This window comes from Chrysoperla carnea, chromosome X (assembly GCF_905475395.1).
Source record: "Chrysoperla carnea chromosome X, inChrCarn1.1, whole genome shotgun sequence".
In the NCBI taxonomy this organism is placed as follows: domain Eukaryota; kingdom Metazoa; phylum Arthropoda; class Insecta; order Neuroptera; family Chrysopidae; genus Chrysoperla; species Chrysoperla carnea.
This window is the reverse complement of record NC_058342.1, coordinates 15,760,141-15,780,020: the sequence shown is the minus strand read 5'-3', so window position 1 is coordinate 15,780,020 and position 19,880 is coordinate 15,760,141. Positions and strand designations below refer to the sequence as shown.

The 19,880-nt window shown below is 31.2% G+C and overlaps 1 protein-coding gene across 2 annotated transcripts in view; it reads right to left on the bottom strand.

Annotated features, from left to right (window-relative positions):
* Positions 1-19,880, bottom strand: part of LOC123302325 (juxtamembrane domain-associated catenin) — a 33,106-nt gene that overhangs the window by 6,060 nt on the left and 7,166 nt on the right. Inside the window, exons 2-6 of one of the 2 annotated variants that reach the window (XM_044885209.1) lie at positions 14,771-14,927; positions 8,157-8,221; positions 3,461-3,885; positions 1,689-2,762; positions 126-923 (exon numbers count right to left, since the gene is read on the bottom strand). In XM_044885209.1, the coding sequence (XP_044741144.1) occupies positions 126-923; positions 1,689-2,762; positions 3,461-3,885; positions 8,157-8,185 (2,326 nt within the window). In that variant the 5' untranslated portion in view covers positions 8,186-8,221; positions 14,771-14,927. The remainder of the gene's footprint in view (positions 1-125; positions 924-1,688; positions 2,763-3,460; positions 3,886-8,156; positions 8,222-14,770; positions 14,928-19,880) is intronic. The other variant, XM_044885210.1, reaches the window with a different exon arrangement.

Here is a 19,880-nt window from a genome sequence, read left to right as displayed (position 1 = left end):
TATTGAAAGGGATAAATTAGCAAGCAAACCGAAATTATAACGATTCCGTTTCTTGCTAATTGGCTATGGAACCGTAAAAAAAGAATGAAAATATCACTTTAAACAGTAAATGTTATTACTATTACCTTGATCATGCTGTACATTGCCTGATGGTAATTTTTGAACTAAATCACGCATCGCATATTTTCCGATTAATTCTTTGTTTCGTTGATCAATTGCTAAATTACGTAGCGCTGTTGCAACCGCACACACAACACGATCTACTTCCATTCGTAATAGTTCAACTAGTATTGGTAAACCTTTTTCTTTTCGAACAGCTGCACGTATTTCAATACTAGGCTGCCAATAACATGCGGATAAATTTTGTAACGCACCAGCTGCCGCTTCGAGTGTTTCCGGATTCGAACAACTTTGTAGTAATGCCAAATACGATTGCACTACTTCTGGTTGCCATAATAATTCAGTACCTTTACCAATCTCACGTCGTAAGCCTTCTGGTTGACCGGATGATCCACCCGATCCGGATAAGTTCACTTTTTGATCGTTACCACCTAGGCCACTACTTCCTTGTCCCCCACTTCCATCTTTTTTCTTTTTACTTGCTCCAAAACAACCTAAATTTTCACCCTTTGAGGATGCAGCATTCTCTGATATTCGACTTTGTGTTGGTAGTGGATTCTTATCGTAATTTGGGTCCTCAACTTCCTGACATCTATACGATAAATTACGAAGTACGCACACACAATTTTCTACAATTTTATTACCTATATTCGCTTTATCGATCGCCGATTTTACCACATATAATAATGAATCAACAAGACCCTCACAATCACGTAATTTTTTACGTGCATATTCACCAGCTGAACTAACATTACGTAATACACCGGATGCATTACGAAAAACGGTAGACCAACATGTTTCACCTGTTAATCAAAATTAATTAATTAGAATTTTGGGTTTATACGAAATAAAATTTAAAATACGCTCAAATGCCGAGATCAATTTTTATAATATAATGTAGCATATATCTGCAGCCCCACCGCGTGATTATAGAGATAAATAAAGACGTTTTACGAAAGTTTGGAATGTTGTTCAGGGATAGTTAATTAACGTTTTCTAGAGTTTTAGACCTCGAGGATCCTGTGCGTTCCGATTTAGTGACGTCAGTGCTTTCGTCAAGTCATAGCGATATAAAAGGAGCGAAGTTAATGTCAATTTTATGTTAATTTGTTACATTTCCGGCCATTTTTAAGATTCTTTCTTTTGAATTGAAAAGGTTTACTATGTCCAGCAATGACATTTGCAGCCGCGTAATTTACCGAGCTCTTATGACAATTTGCGCCAACATATTTAAGCAGAGAGGTAGGCTGTTTATTATTGTCTTTCATTGCAGTTGCCGGTTCGCTTTTTTGAGTAACGGATTTGTGATTTGTTTCAAAATATCAAAATTAATCCACGATGTAACTAAAGTAACAAACAAGCGCATGTTCATATAATCACTCGCGTTTCTTCGTAATTTAATACTTCATAATGAACTTTAAGATCGGTGGCGTGCCCAAAATATTGTTCGCTTGGTTCGCCATCCCTGCTATATAGTATATATTTTTCATCGGAAGAACGAAACCCTAAAAATTGATCCTAGATATTGGGATTTAAAACTCTAAAAAAAAAAAAACTGAATATTTTACCTGGACAATTTGGATTCCATCCAGAATGTGGTATAATAATATTTATAACAATTACATTGACAGCATCATCGATAATAGCTCGTTTTAAATCCTCACATGACGACATATTCCATATGACACCAGTTATTAATTCTTTCACTTCTGCTTCTTGTGTTTTACTTAACAAACTTATTAAGGCCGGAATACCGCCAGCATTTTTAATTGCACGCTTATTTTCATCATTTTGACGTCCATAACTTAAATTACGTAATGCACCGCATGCGTTACGATATACGTCAGGACTTTCGTTCATTAATAATTTAACAAGTGGAGGGATACCACCTAGTGCTCGAGTTTTTTGTTTATTTGGATCATCCATGTAACATAAATGCTGTAAATATGCAGCGGCATTTGCTTTTATAACATTGTTTGGATTATTTAAGAATCCGATGACTTCAGTTAAATTTGGATCACGCCATCGCATACCCTGTTGTTCCTCGTCGCCGACTCCACCTCCACCAGATGTTATTGAGTGACCGCCACGTGATCGACTACCTAGTGTTCCCATATTATGGCCATGTACTGATATTGACATATTTGACATATGTTTTTGTAAATCGTCATCTTCGTAAAGCGCCCCATCGACAACTGGGACACGTCCATTTAAACTATACATCGAAGGAGGTACGTATCCATAAACGATTCCTTGATCGTCGGTAGGATATCCACCTCGGTCTACTGCCGGTTGCATGCCTGGTGATGGTGTAACTCTATATTGATCCGCAAGATCATCGTAACATGATGGTAAATAATCCGTGGCACATGGATCACCTACGGCATGCGGTGAAGGTGGTCCACTATGTTCGCTTGGACTCTGTGGTGTTGAAGGGCGATCTCCTAAACCTGGATAACCCATATATGCTGTTGGTGCTGTTCCACTATATGGATAATGCTCGTATTCCGGATAATGTGAGTGTAAATGATATTGAGGTTCTGGTTGGCCCCCATACATGGACATTTGGGGTGGATGTTCTATTGTGTTATAATCTATATATTGTGAGCATTGATGAGCGGCTCCAGAATGCTGATATATACCTGAAATTATACACACAAAATTCATGTTTGAATATTCGTAAGAAATTTTCAAAATATAGTAGAATATAAGATGGATAAATGAGGAAATTCTATATGTGAAAATATTTACCAAATCTGATCATTTCAACCCTCAAAATTCTCTAAAAGAAAAAGTCGTTTTAATACATTGATTTTTGGTTTTGGTTAAAATTTTTTGAAAAATCTGGATTAAGATAGTTTTGATCATGCTGATTAAAAGTTCTTGTGAACTCAACCCTGAAAAACCCTTTAATTATAATATGCCCTTCATGTAGGCATAATCTTTGAAGGTCCGTAGCTCAGAAAGGAAGAGTTTTTAGCTTGTCTCTTTTTCTATAAAATGAAAAATTTTAATGAAAACTGTTGCTCGACTTTTTGAACTAGAATATTCAATTTTACATTATTTTTCAACCTTGCGTCGTCTCAAAACATACCTTAGATCGACAATATCTAAAGATCGGATAAACGGTTTAGCCCTCGCTCAATATACATTGCGGTGTAGAGGTCGATGCATACAGAGTATTGGAAAAAATTTTTTCTGTACGTCGCAGAACTGATTGAAAAACAGTGACTGAATATCACATTTTGATCTAATTAAATGTTCTCTTACTTGGAAAAAGAATTTTTTATGTTTATCGACTTTATGACCTAGCATGGCAAACATTATAAAATTAGCTTACCTAAGGGCATGGCAACGTAATCAATAGACTGTGTATCTGAGCCGACATGCTGATGTTGATGCGTGACTTCATGTATAACTTTAGATGTGGTTACTTGTTGACTGTGCGAAGGAATACCGGGTAAACCGGTGTGCGATTTTTGACGGCCACCACCCACCGATGTCTCATCACTATGTAACGATAATAATGAGGAATGTGGTGAATGTCCACTACCACTAACACCTACACCTACACCAACGCCAACACCCACTTGATGTCCATTACTATGTGGATGATAATTACCAACGGATGTTGGCATTTCACCAGGAAGTCCACCTTTATAATGTTGCATATCCGATCCAGTTTCTTGTATGACACGACGTTCTGTTATTTCTGTATGTGAAATACTATGTTCCTGCCTTTGTTCAATGCGGCGATTAATTAACCTACAAAAAAATAAAATATTTTACTATAGAAACTCGGAGTATTAACAACTTTTTTTTTATAAATTAAAAGTTTTTTTTTTAGTTTGGTCCACAAAGTTATTTGCTGTCGACACTATAGATTAAATTGAAATTTAGCGCTCCTAGCGTTTGCTGTATTAATTACCCAGACTTTACTTCAATCCTGATACGGAGTGTCTCAAAAAATGTATATACACTTAAATATTTCCCTACCATGAGTGTGAGAACGTTGTGAAAGTGTAAAGACGGTTTAGAAAGGAGTTTTTTATAGATCCACCAGCGGGTCACAATCAGGTTGGTCAATCGTCACAATTTCAGCTACTGGGCACCAGAGAATCCATATGTTACAGAAGAACATCATTTAAATTTACCAGGAATAACAATGTGGTGTGGATTATCAGCGCAGGGTTTAATTGGAACATTCTTTTCTGATAACACTGTTACCGGCGCAGTTTACTTGAATTTGTTGCTTGTAAATATCATGCTAAGTGTTTGTGAGCAGTTTGAGGGTGAAGAGAACTATTATTTTCAGTAAGATGGAGCACTTCTCCACTACCAACAGATGGATTGGGTGCAGAGTTGCCATCGAATGACCTTTGCCGTCTCCAAACCTCACTCCACTGGATTTTTTTTTGCGGGGACTCATAAAAAATAAGGTTTATTTGTCGAAACCGGCAACAGTCGATCAATTGAAGTCGGCAATTCATAGAGAATACATCGAAATTCCTAATGAAATAATTCACCACGTTTGTGATTCCATTGCTTCGTGTTATCAGCAATGTTTGGGTCAAAATGGGCATCAATTTGAGTTTTTGTGCTGACAAATGAAATTCTACATATGTCTTCTTTAATTTGTAATTTTAATCTGTAATCCATCAGAATATATACTGTTTTTATAATCACGCAAAGTGTGTATAAATTTTTTGGGACACGATGTATCTTTTTAGGAGACACGTAGACATATGTAAACTCTAAGTTTGAAATTTCGCTTTTGGCGCTTGCGCAATAGCGTAAAATTTTCTGCCATCATAAGAATAATATTTGTGATACGAAAGATGACCACTCTGAAGGTGAGACAGTGAAAAGTGAAATTTAAATTATTCTAAATCCTCTAGTAGAAACTTCAAGTTTTGTAATGAATGAAAATTTTCGAATATGATAAGTTTTTGTAAAGTTGCAATTTATAAGATATTAAAAAAAATTTTTGTTGGGTTAATTTTGCTGTTCAATGAATTCTAAAAATAAATGACTTCAAGAAAGTTTTTTGTGTCGAAATAAAAATAAAAAAAAACTCACTTTAACCATCACTTTTAAAACTTTATGATAATTCCCGATTATTAAATACAAATTATTGTATACTGGTAAAATTACTTCCTGTAAAGTAAACTTTTCAATACTTAACATGCATACATAATTAAATTTCAATTTTAGATAAACTGTTATCAATTTTTATCAAATTTAATAATTGACAATGAAAAGTTTAAGAGCTTCGTTAATGAACTTGGTGCCCCCCTTGTGGTGCTGCAGTGCCCTCTTCTAGAAATATTTCTTCCTCCCCCCCTTTTTTTTAGTCTTCCTTAAAGAAATTCGGATCCCCTTTTCGTCCCCTCTTATACAAATTTTTTCCATTTTCTTTCTTTTACCATTTGTAAATGTTTTTCGGACCCCCCCTGTGGTGCCCTATTTCGAGGGTCCAGCGAACAACTGCTCCTTTGCCACTCCTTAACTCCACCACTGCGAGTTTTTTCACCTTCCTATTTCCAAAAGGTACAGCAACCCCCCCCCCTTAATTGAGCTAAACTCAATGCCAGAGGGTTAAAAATCGGTATATTAGTGTCAAAGAAGCACCTTTTGAGGGTATGCATGTCCAAACTCCCCTTCCCTCTTTTCGAAATATCACGGATTTTCACGATTTTAAGGTTTTGCGCACTTCGACAGCGCTTTAAAATTTAGATAGACAGTTGAATATCGATGTGTAGATTAGGTTAGTGTCAAGGGGATGCTTTTAGTTGGCGTCAGCTTCCAAGTACACCTATTCCCTATTTTAGCTCGAAATATTTTGTTTTCCCGCGATTTTAAAGATTGCGCATCTCGACAGATTCACCAAATTGAGTTAGGAGGTTCATATTTTTTCTTACAATTTTATGTGCTTTTTAGTAATATCAACTTAGCCGAAGTACTTCTAATTTTTTCTCATTCTTCTACGAAAGCAATATAAAATCATTCTATGGAGGCGTGCTTTGCCAACTTTATATCAAGTTAGCAAAGCACCCAAAAAAAAAAAAAAAATTAATTTAGAAAATTAATTTCTTCACAACGAATTAGCGACAAAAACTTATCCCATTCCCATTCTTTCATGGACGTTCTAATGTCATTTTTTGGAGGCGTGTTTTACAAACTTTATATCAAGTTAGCTAAGCAAAAAAAAAAAAAAAACGTCTAAATCGGTTTTCACAGCTAATTCACGACTAATTAACGGCAATTTATCCACCTACTGTTGAGTCGATTCGTAACAGGTGCTTAGCTAACTTAATGCTAATGAAAAAATCGGGCAAAACCTTTTTCTTGATTTCAAAAAATTCGTCATAAATTAATGTATAAAAAAAAGTCCATAGTAAAGTTGTAAAATATGTCACTTTCAGTCAACTAGTAGATACATTTAAGGATGTATGAGCGTAATTTAACAAGTAATTACAGGTAAACAAATATTAAAAAAATGTTTTCAATTTTGATGGTGAATTATGTTATAACTTGACAATATAAGACGAAAAGTAAAAATACAATTTTTCGATATCTGGTTTAGTTTTCAAATTATTGAAAATCGAAAATTTTCTTTAATTGTCCATCTTTCAATATTTCGAAAACCAAGGCAGATATCGAAAAATTTTATTCTTATATTTGGTCTACGTTCATGAAGTTATAACAAAATTATCATCAAAGTTAAAGATAAAAATATTTTCAATCCCATATCTAGCCTGCTCGTACATCCGTTATATGAATGGATACACTTGGTTTTTTAATTTTCTATGCCATTGCTAATATGTTTACTTTTGACCTAGTTCTTTTTAGCCCCCGAATTACAAAAAGAGGTGTTATAAGTTTGACCGCTATGTGTGTGTGTCTGTCTGTGGCATCGTAGCGCCTAAACGGATGAACCGATATTAATTTTTTGGTTTCATTTGAAAGGAAATTTAACGGAGAGTGTTCTTAGCTATGTTTCAAGTACGAGCTTAGAGTACCGTTCTCGAAAAAACTAAAAAATTGGCGATGACCTTCAAAATCGATTCAGTTTGGAAAAGGCATGACATATAAATAATTATTATGGAAATGAATGGTCAGATAAACCTGGTTCAATTCATTTTGAAAAGTGAAATGGTAAAATAATTTGGTAATTCAAAACAATAATTCAAAAGAACAAACTCAACTCAAATAATTCAATTTCAATTAAAATATTTATAAAAAATTTTCCCAAAAAGTGATAGCTCTCACTATCCTTTTCATCTCATCTGAGTCCTTGACAATAAGTAACAAATGTTTATCTGTGCATTGGTGTGTTTCTCAGTGTCATCGTAGCCCCTAAACGGTCGAACCACCTTGATTGAGAACATTTTATAGCAAAGTTTCCAAAAATCGGTTTACAGGGAATAAATCGCATTTGTCGGGGGCTTTTTAAATTTTGTAAATTTCACTTGATTTTGTTTCTTAAAATTTGATCCAGATATTCTTTGAGTAAAAGTCTACCTATGAAAAATTTTGAGCCATTAAATCAAACATTGTTGTCATGCTCAAAATTTTTTTTATCGATGGACTTTTACTCAAAGCATATGTGGTTCAAATTTCAAATAAGATATCCATGCAAATTTTTAAGAAAAAAAATCACTGATATATATAAAATACATTGTTATTATGGACAAAAATTATCGATATTTTGAAAATTACGCCAGATATCGAAATTTTTTTTTCTTACTTTTAGTCTTTTATCGTCAAGTTATAACATAATTCACCATCAAAATTAAAAAAATATATTTTTTAAATTTATACCCCCATTACAGTGCTTATACCTCCTTAACTCATGCAGTTACAACTAGCAAAAATCTCTTTTACTAGACGGGTAAAAAATTTAAAAATTTTCAAGGGGTCGGTTATTCTTATCTACCCAAAATTGCAATAGATTCTACAGAAAAGTGGGTTTACGAACGTACTACCTTAACGGTTAAAAGAATACAAATAAATTTAAAAAAAAAAATACTTACAGACAAGCTTCCACTTGGCTATTGGACATTTTGAGAAATATGTCTCAAAAGACCGGACTTCACTCCTACAAAATGAATCATTTTAAATATTAAAAATAAATATCTAAAATTAATAAATTTGTCTTAAACAGCAAACAAAAATCAAAAACAAAAGGTTAGGTTCTAGGTAGGGGACACAGACAATGTTTTTTATTTGTCTTTTTTATCTACAATATCGCATGCATGCAATAAATTTTTTCTCACAAATGAAACAAATGATTACATTTCATTGCCAAAATTATAAAAAAAAATTCACAAGCACTAAAGTAAAAATAATTAATAGTAATAATTACATCTAAATTAATTAATTAATTGTTATTAAGTGCTTTTAATTACGAATTTATGTTTCAATAGTCATATTTCAACTAATCAATGTTATTTGTTTTAAACGATTACAGTAAAACCATATAATATCAAGAATTATCATCTTTTTTTAAGATAAAAGTGTCATGTACAGTGAATAAATCTTATATATGATTACTCTAGCAAGCGGGTGGGTATCACTCTAGAATATTATAAATGTGAAAGTAAGGATGTTTGTTTGTTACGCTTTCACGCAAAAACTAGCCAATGATTTTTAATGAAACTGCACAGCAATATAGCTCATACATCAGAATAACACATGAGCTATAAATTATAAACAAACAAAAAAAAAATTTTTTTAATTTAATTTGACATTTACTTTTTTAAATTTTTACAAAAAGTTATTATTCAAAATGATGATCACAGATGGATCTGAGTTATGATCATCATTTTGAACCATAAATTAAAGATTTCTCCAAAAATTTAAAATAGTAAATGTCACAATTTATAGCTATGTTTTCTGATATACACAATAAATTATGACTACTTTAAAATTGAAAAAGTTGAAAACTGTGCATATCTTTTAGCTGCATAAAACAATCCTTTTAAGTGTTATGGAACGTTGATCAGTGAGATCAAAAGTGATGAGGTTTAATTTTAAGCCCAGTGAAGCGAGCGGTTATCAAACTAGTATATATATATATATATATATATATATATATATATATATATATATATACATATATATATATATATACTTGTAAATTTTCTTATTTTTCATTTTAAGAAAAAAAGTCATTCTTTATAAAAAATTTTGCTTATTCTGAAAAGTATGAAGGAATATTTAAAACTTCTAAATAATGTACAGGGTAGTCAAAAATTTATTATCACTATTTTATTTTATTTTTTTGGTAAATTACCCATCCTTTGTTAAGTTGACAAAATGTTACTAAGAAAAGTTGTTCGAAATTAACAATTATGACTCAAGATTCCAATTCTTGATTGAATTTCAAGATCTTTACAACTTTGACAATTCCATTCTTAGGTAATGTTTACCCGAGAAAATAAATTGACTTTTTAATTTTCTAATCTAGTTCACAAAAAAAATACACTCTCGAATAGTACATGTTTATGATTTATTATTATTTTCTTTGCTACGTTTTTTTGTAATTACAACTTTTGTTCAAATAAAAAATGATGCTATAATTAAAGTATACGAATCTTCTTGATATTTTGTATTTTGTATTTGAGTCATAATTGTTAATTGCGAACAATTTTTGTCAACTTATAAAAAGGAAGGGCAGTTTACCAAAAAGAAAAATAGTGATTTCAATTTTTTAGCTACCCTGTAAATTATTTAGAAGTTTTAAATATGCCTACATACTTTTCAGAATAAGCAAAATTTTTTATAAAGAATAACTTTTTTTCTTAAAACGAAAATAAGAAAATTTACAAGTATAGTTACCTCTATCCGGGGACACACTATGTATATATAAATTGTAACGATGGTCATTTTTGACATTTACTAAGTAGGATCGATGAACATTTGAAGAAATTTTTTCAATTTTCAATCAGTACAAAATCAATAGCTCCATTTCCTTCGGAAAAGAGTTTATAATGTAATAAAAAATTTTTTATTATATAACGAAGCCCCGGGTGTAAAGCTGCAGGTAAATTTTGATATTGACATATATAAAGAAACAAAAGTATATATTTATGTTTCATAGGGACTGAAGTTTTTTTAGTTTAGTATTTTAGTATTTTTATCTTTATTGATCGGACTATAAATATTTGTGAAGTGTAAAACAATAGTATAACTATTTTACAATCTTCGTCAGACCTATTTTATCGTGTTTTAAAGAATTTTGTGTCAACCATTATTGGTATTAAAAAAACATTGATGTATATGAATCACCTATTACCTTGGGAGACGCGATAACTCGATAAAACTTTTATATATTTACTTATTTTAAGTGTGTGCGAGCACTGTTACATCAAAACTTTAATTTGTTAAGTACTGGGTGTGCTATCCCTAACGATAATTCTTTAAAAGTTTTATATATTTACTTATTTTAAGGGTGTTCGAACACTGTTACTCCAAAAAGCTTTAATTTTAAAAGTACTTTGTGTGCTAGCCTTAACGATAGCTTTTAAAATTTTATATATTTACTTAGTTTAGGGGTGTGAGAACACTGTTACTTCAAAGCTTTAATTTTTGAAGTACTGAGTATGCTAACCTTAACGATAACTTACTAAAAGTTTTATGTATTTCCTTATTTTAAGTGTGTGCGAACACTGTTACTTCAAAAAGCATTAACTTGTGAGATATTAGGTGTGCTAACCATAACGATAACTCACTAAAAGTTTTATATATTTACTTATTTTAAGGGTGTGCGAACACTGTTACTTCAAAAAGCTTTAACTTGAGAGATATTAGGTGTGCTAGCCATAACGATAACTCACTAAAAGTTTTATATATTTACTTATTTTAAGGGTGTGCGAACACTGTTACTTCAAAAAGCTATACTTTTTTAATTACTAGGTGAACCAAAATTTATGTGTGTGTGCTTGTCTATAGCATCGTAACGCCTGAACGGATGAACCGTTTTTAATTTTTTTTTGGTTTCATTTAAATGATAATTTAACGGAGAGTGTTCTTAGCCATTCAAGTGCGAGCTTAGGTTTCCGTACCCGAAAAAAGTAAAAAATAAAATCACGCGATGATCTACAACATCGATTAAGTTTGGAAAAGGCATGACATATAAATAATTATTATGAAAATGAATGGTCAGATAAACCTGATTCAATTCATTTCGAAAAGTGAAATGCTCAAATAATTAGGTAATTCAAAACAATAATTCAAAAGAACAAACTCAACTCAAATATTTCAATTTCAATATTTAAATAATCAAATATTTCCAAAAATTTGTCCCAAAAAATGATAGCTCTCTAAGTATCCTTTTCATCTCATCTGATGTCCTTGGCCATTACATCGATATTGATTTAAGAAGGAGTGTTATAAGTTTAAAGTGTTTATGTGTGCGTCTGTGTGTTTCTCAATGGCATTAGCCTCTAAACGGTCGAACCGACTCGATTGAGAACATTTTATAGCAGAGTTTTCAAAAATTGGTTTTCAAGGAATAAATCGCACTTGTCGGGGGTTTTTTAAATTTTGTAAATTTAACTTGTTGTACAAAATTACAGAAAAACAAAAAACCCAGTTATTTGCCTATAAATGAAAAGAATTAGTAATAAATATTTCGTAACATTGAAATATTTGTTATATTCACTTTTTTTTTAACAGGTGCTTTAAGCGTCTTCTAACTATCTAATTCTAAATAACACAGAAGTCACGTACAAAAATTGATAAAACACACCATATAAAGAAAAATAAATATTTGTATATGTTATTAATTTATATTATAGAGGTTTCACTGTACACTAGTTATAGTTTAAAAAAAATGACAATTCTTGATAACACATTTATGATAAAAACATTTATATATGTATTATGGAAAATTTAGTTTTAGTGCCATCAATATGAAAAATATTTTATGGTTTCCAAAAAAAAGTGATGATTTGTTGTTTCTTTAAAACAGAAAAAAAAAATGGTAGTGTGAAATGTTTGTGCTTTTTGGTTAAACTAGGATGCAATGGCGTATCAGTTTCGAAAATTTTCTAGTTGTTCTTTACCTATTTTATATATTACTAGCAGCCAAACCCGATGTTGCTCGGATTAAAATACATCGCATGTTTAATGGTATAAATAAAATTTAAGGATCCATTTTTTAACGTAAATAACACTGGATTTTGGTTTATATATCGTCGAATTTCGAAATTTCTAGTACCAGAACACTCTAGAATATTTAGTTGTATATCACTTTCAAAGTTAGAAACATTTTCAAAAATTTAATTTGATTAATATGCTTTCCATTTATTCTCGCTTTGGTTTCTTTATAGATCCGAACTCTGTGGTTTTTCAAGCAAGACTGACTCAAATCGCCGAGAGAGCCACCTTTTATAACCTGAAGTTGTTCTAGAGGCTTCTGTTTAAAATAATGTTCGAGCGAAGGATTTTATTCTATTCTATTAACTTCTCTTGTCCTTTTTCTAGTTTAAAATCGTTAAATTTAATAAAATTTATATCCAGACAGAATATTTTAATATAAATAACTTTCTTTTAACAATAAAACCCTTGAAAAAACACTAAACTTGGTTGAAATTAAAAGATTTAAATTTTGGAAGAAGGTCCAGAAAGTTCGTGTCCGATTCTGACTTGATAGTTCTACTGATCGTCGAGAGATGGCACTAACAGCTTTCGGCGGTCAGTTTAAAGTTGATCAATATTATAGTTGTCGGTTTAAACAAACTTTCTAGATCATTTCTAGATTTATTCTGAAAATTTCCGAAAGTTCACATGAGTAAGAAAAGGACAGATACATATTTTTTCACATTTTTGTTAGGATTTATAGAGATATTAATTTACGTTCAAGGTTCCAAAATACAAAAGATGCAATTTTTCGATTTATGTCTTACGGAAAATAATGCTAAGAAAAATTTATATTTAAATGCTGGAGTAAAATTTTATTTTTGTCATAACTTTTGGGTGGATAAAAGTTACAAATTTAAAGGAAACGAAAAAAAATTTTGGATGGACAAACCGAATGGCATTTGCATTTTGTGAAAATTCGCATTTTCGGGTGCTGACACAAATTTTAATTTCGTCAAAATAAAAATTGAAAAACGTGGACATAGCGTTGTAGAACGAATGACTTTTATGAAAATTTGCATCTGGGCAGTGCTGATGTCAGAATTTTTTAATTGTGACTTTTAATTTGAGAGCAAACAAAAATTTTGGATAGACAAACAAATTCAATCAACAATTTATGAAAATTCGCAATTGGGGGTGCTATTTCACGAAGTTATTTTTAATTATTACCTTAATAATTATCATCAGACAAGTGAAAACAAACAACGACTGAGTTAATTGTTGAAATGCCATGTATAGACAGTTTTGATTACTCTGTGACACATTACACATATATACATGTCACACATATATAACTTATATTCCCATATAATAAATACTATACAATTTGCGAGTAATTTGCGCTCTCACGGTTATACAGTGATATTTACGAAAAAATGTTTCAAACAAAAATTGTTTATTTTTTTATAAATGTAGAAGGAACATTTTTACATTTAAACTTTTGTTCTATCTCTAACGGTTTACAAGATAGACCCAAGACTCAATTGACCTATGTTGCTCATTTACGAACTTGACCTCACCTTTTACATCCTCAGCACGCGATACAAATTTCTGCTTGATATCTATTTCTGTTTTTAGTTATTATGATGACAGACGACAAACAGACAGACAGACAACCGGAAATGGACTATTAAGGTGATTTTATGAAGGACTATTAAAGTGATTTTATGAACACCTATAGCCAAACTTGGGACTAAACTTAGTATACCTTGGTATATTTCATATACATGGTATAATAAAGTCACATCGAAGCGTGGCTAGATTAAGGTAGTTCTAATATAATTTTTATACCATGTATATGAAATATACCAAGGTGTACTAAGTTTAGTCCCAAGTTTGTAACGCTTAAAAATATTGATGCTACGAGCAAAATTTTGGTAAAGGTGTTCATAAAATCACCTAGTTAGTCCATTTCCGGTTGTCTGTCTATCGTCTGCCCTCTATCATCACGATAACTCTAAAACGAAAAGAGATATCAAGCTGAAAATAGCGTGCTTGTTACGTAAAAAGTGAGGTCGAGTTCGTAAATGAGCAACATAGGTCGATTGGGTCCGTAGGACCCATCTTGTAAACTGCTCTTACACTTATAGAACAAAAGTTTAAATGTAAAAAATGTTCCTAATAAAATAAAAAACAACTTTTTTTTGAATATATCACTGTTTACCCGTGAGAGCGCAAATTTATAGTATGTATTATATGGGAATATCAGTTATATATGTGTGACATGTATGTGTGTGTAATGTGCAGTGTTATCAACACTGTCTTTACATGGTATTTCAACAATTCACTTAGTCAATTGTTTGTTTTCACTTGTTTTAAATTACATTGCATACTTAATACACCATTTATCCTGAAACATACTGTAAAAAAAAAAAAAGATTCTAAAAAATTTTCGAAACTTTGACACCACAACCTCATAGTCTGTGGATTGGTTGTTATATGTGGACAAAAAAAAGCACATTATTTTGGTTTGCTTGACAAAAATTATAAATGTTCAACTTACATTAGAGCCATTTTTAAAGACTTTGTTTTGTTTTGATTTTTTTAAATTTAAAACAAGCTGCCTCAAAACTAGTTTTTTTATGTTTTATAGTTTCGTTTTTAATATATTTTTTGTATCAAAAAGTTTAACAATTTTCAACGAGTTTCAAGCAAGAATCCTGGTAAACAAAAAAATAAATAAAATAAAATAAAAAAATTCATGCAGTATATGTTCATTTAAAAAAAATTAAATAAATTTCGAAATTTCGCTAGAAAAATATTTCTACTATAATACACTTACAGACAAAAAAATTGGATTATTAAAATTTTTGAATAGGTCAGTGATACAAGTGAACTTATCTTATTCTATTTTGATAAAGAGACGAATCATTTTAGATAAAAAAAGGCTAAAATGAAGAATTTTAATGTACCCCAACCTGTCGGGCCAGTTTTTTTTTTTATTGATCAGGAAGATTTATATATCAAAATCTACATTTATTTTTTTTTCGGCTAGAAAGTTTGACAAGCTATGGGTCAAATAAGCCCATTGTTATAACCCATGGGCTTATTTGAAACCCATAATTTCTGAGGTGATTTTCGAAAATTTTAAAACCTTGAAAATATGCAACAAAATGGGTCAGAAACGCACACTCGAAAGTTTTCGGGGTCGTTGATCACTATTCCGAAGTCAGAATTTCGATATAATTCCCCCTCTTAGGGTAATTTGCCCCGCTGGTCTAAAATTTCAATATTCAACAAAATTGACCAAAAAAGTATACTCGGGGGTTTAAGGGGGTCGCTGAACACGATTAGAATTTAGAATGGGGATATACTCCCCCCCCTCCTGGGGTTATTTGACACTCGCTGGCCCAACACGGAAATATACTATAAATATTCAATAAAATATACCAAAAAAGTGTACTAGGGGATTTTGGGGTTACTGATCATGATTCTGAAGGTAGAATGTGGGTATATCCCCCTCCCCTTTAACAACATAGCAATGGAGATGAACAAACGAATATTTTCAAATATACTCAAGTGTGGTATCAAATAAAAGAGCATGACGTGTACATTATAAAACTTCAACCGCAACGCAAAGGCATATACGGGGAGGGTGTGAAAGTGGGAACTAGGGATCGAACATTTTCAAATTTAGCCAAGTGGGGTATCAAATAAAAGAGCATGACGTGTAAATTACAGAACTGTTACCTCGACGCAAGAGGATACTGGAGGAGTAGGGGGTGAACGATCGAATATTTTCAAATATAGCCAAATGGAGTTTTAAATAAAAGAGCGTGCCGTGTACATTACAAGACTGTAAGTTACATGAAAATTAGTTCAGCCGTTTAAAAATTAATTAAACTTTTTATCGGGGGTTTATCAAATTTCATAAAATTTACTAGATACTTCACATATATTTCTATTGGTCCAGGAGGGAGGTATCGGAATTTTGATTACAGAATCATCATCAACGACTCCAAAAACCCTCGAGTATAATTTTTGGGTCCATTTTGTTGAATTTTTACAGGATACTGCAGTATTGGGCAAGCGAAGAGCGACTAACCCCAAGAGGGGGGAGTATAACCCAATTCTAACTTCAGAATCGTCATCAAAGACTTCAAAAACCCCGAGTATACTTTTTAGTCCATTTTGTTGAATATTTACGGAAAAGCTAGTATATAGAGCAGGCTCTAGATGGGGTTGAGTGTGCAAAATATGAGTACCGCATTTGATTCTTGTTTAGAAAAGCTTATAGATTAATATTAAGGATCTTGCCAGAAACCCTATGCTCTCCCCCTCCACAGAAACAGTTAGATGACATCTTTTGAACTAAGCAAAAGTTACTCTAGGTTCTATGGGTCATTTAACGTCAAAAAGACTCTTTGTGATTTTTTCGTAAACTTCTTCGTTTTCGAGATATTAACAGTTTAATGTTTGGAAAAACTTCCTGTTGCTAAGAAACGGGGCATAAAATTAGATTTTTGAGTTTATCATAATTCTATAACATCTTTTAATAAAGTTCTGAAGAGTAATAAAGGTTACTTCATTCTAGAGGCTTAATTTTCAATTCTTAAAAAGATGTTTAATTCCCATTATTAACAATAAGTAAGACAGAGATACTAAATATTTCAGTCGCACACACTGTTATTAATAAGAATTATTACATCTTTTGCAGAATTAAAAGTTGAGGCTTTAGAATTAAAGAATCTGTAATTACTCTTCTGAACTTCACAAAGAATGTTCAAACATTTTTTTAGAATTTTGATAATCTCAAAAATCTAATTTTATGCACCGTTTTTTAGCTCTTAAAATGGCTTTTTGGAGTTTTGCCAAACATTAAACTGTTAATATATCGAAAACAAAGAAGTTTACAAAAAAATCACAAAGAGTCTTTTTGACGTTAAATGACCCATAGAACCTATGGTAACTTTTACTTAGTTGAAAAAATATATCTAACTGTTTCTGTGGAGGGGGGGGGGTGTATGCAAAAATTGGGACAATAGAGCTTCTGGCAAGATTCACAATTGTAATCTATAAGCTTTTAAGAAACAATTGACAAAATGCGGTACTCATATTTTGCACACTCAACACCATTACCAGAGCTTGCACTAATACAAAAAGTTCTAATTACCCGATTTTAATGTCTGCCAGTATATTTTACTTATTTTATATGGACTTCCAGGAAAATTGTATTTATTACGTGTGAAAAACTTTTTCATCTATTGTTTTTAAATCCATTTAATAAACACAAATTTCCAGGAAAAATCCTGTTACAATTTAATTAAGCTACTTAAAAAATATAAAGTTTGAGCTTAAATGCGCATGCGTCTAATTTATTTTACACCACGCGACAATTTTTAGTAAATAATTTTTTTTTTAATTACATTTTTTTTAATGTATTTTCTCTGTAAAGGAAAATGGATTTGTTCGTATTTGGATTTTCAGAGCATTGTTTATAAATATTTTCCTATTTTAAAAATTCTGTATTATTGATAATTTTTAAATATTCGGCTTCAATAGGCTATTCTACTATTTTTGAAAAAGTACTTCAAAATGTTGATTTTGCTAATAAAAAGCCACCAAAAATTTATTTCGGAAAAATACACACGCTTTCTTGGAAAAAACTTAAATTCAATTTTAAACTGTCAAAAACGCGCGCATCCAATTTGGTGACGTAATATCGGTATCATTATACGAAATAACACAAATAAGTTTGACAGATATATTCATAGACAATTAATTATAATAAATTAAATATTTATTATCTATGGATATATTATACCAAGCTGTCTACACTGAACTAACTGATGGTTTATGGTTCATATCGATATGACATCACATCAGGGCTTGCCCACGTTTTAGGTCACGTGATATACATTTTAAAAATTACGATTTTATTTTTAATATTATAAAAGAAAAATGTGCTTTTAAGACTCGAAATCAGAATAATTGAGTATATTTTTACATAAATTTTAACTATTTTCAAATTTCATAATTTATTTTGGACTAACGACAACACCCTTTTATCTATAACGTGGATTTATATTTCTGGAAAGGATTTCTCCCCTTTTTTACTCAAAAGATGTACAAAATTCGAAATAAATTGAGAAAATTCGTAGAATGTTTAAGGTAGCTATCATGAAAATAAGTTTGAGATATAAAATTTCGAAATATCGAAACTCGATAATGTAGAAATGAACGATTGAAGATCGTTCAAAGGTGAAATTCCATTTACAAGAGTCAAAAAGGCTAAATGACCTGATAAAAATAGATTCACAACTCCGATTTACATTATTCTAAAATAAACTTTTAACAAAAAGAAAACCGACTACAAAAAGTAAGAAAATAAAAATGCTCTAAAAAGTAAAAAAAAAAATAACGACAATATAATGTAGTCGGTGTCAGCCAAGGAAACAACTGTGACAGAACAGTTTGCTACATTAATTTGGCTGACAACGACTCCAAAAATAACAATAATTGTAACTACGTTATATTGTCGATATTTTTTTACTCTTTATTGCATTTTTTTTTTAATCGGATTTCATTTTGTTAAAAGTTTTTTTTTTTTTATTTTGTGAATTTTAGTGAATCTGAAGTACACTTACTAATTTGCCACTAAAAATGAATAATCGAAATCGGTTGGCGTGATATTGAGTAATTTGTCCTTTCGCGAACATACTGAATGCAAATTTAAGTCTTATATAGTTTTCTTATGGATGCCATTAAAAACTGGACCAAACTGAATTGGGACCACACGGGAAACAGCAGCTTTCAAATACAAAAAAGATTCATCAAAATCGGTTGACCCAGACGAAAGTTTTAAAGTAACAAACATTATAAAAAAAAAAAAGTCAAATTGAGAACCTCTTTTTTTTTTTTTTTTAATTTGAAGTCGGTTAAAAAAATACAGTCGAATTGAGAACTTCTTTTTGTTTGAATTTGAAGTCGGTTAAAAATAGAAAAAAAGATACTTATGATATTAGAACCAAACTTCATAATTTAGTATTTAAGGACTGGGCATATTTAGGGATAGGGGTATAACCACCCTCTAAAAAAACCTAAAAATTGTTCAAAATTAGTATCTAGGGGTTATTTGAGTAGCTGAAACCAAATTTAACATGACTTTTGAAGGGTCGTAGCTCGGAAGGGAAGTGATTTTGAGGGTTGAGTCCATAAGAACTTTTGATCAGCATAATCAAAACTACCTAAATCCATAGTTTTCAAAAAATTTTAATCGAAACCAAAAATCAATATTTCATGTAGGCATAACCTTTGAAGGGCCGTAGTACGGAAGGTAAGGGTTTTTGAGGGTTGAGCCCATAATAATTTTTGATCAGCATGATCAAAACTACCTTAATGGATATATTTCAAAAAATTGGAGCTTAAACCAAAAATCAATATTTCATGTAGGCATAACCTTTGAAGGGCCTTAGTACGGAAGAGAAGGGTTTTTGAGGGTTGAGTTCATAATAATTTTTGATCAGCATGATCAAAACTACCTTAATGGATATATTTCAAAAAATTGGAGCTTAAACAAAAAATCAATGTATTGTGTCGGGTTCCTTTTTCGCGGAGATTATAAAATTGATCATTTGATCTGGATGAAATTCTGTGCCAATAAATGTATTTTC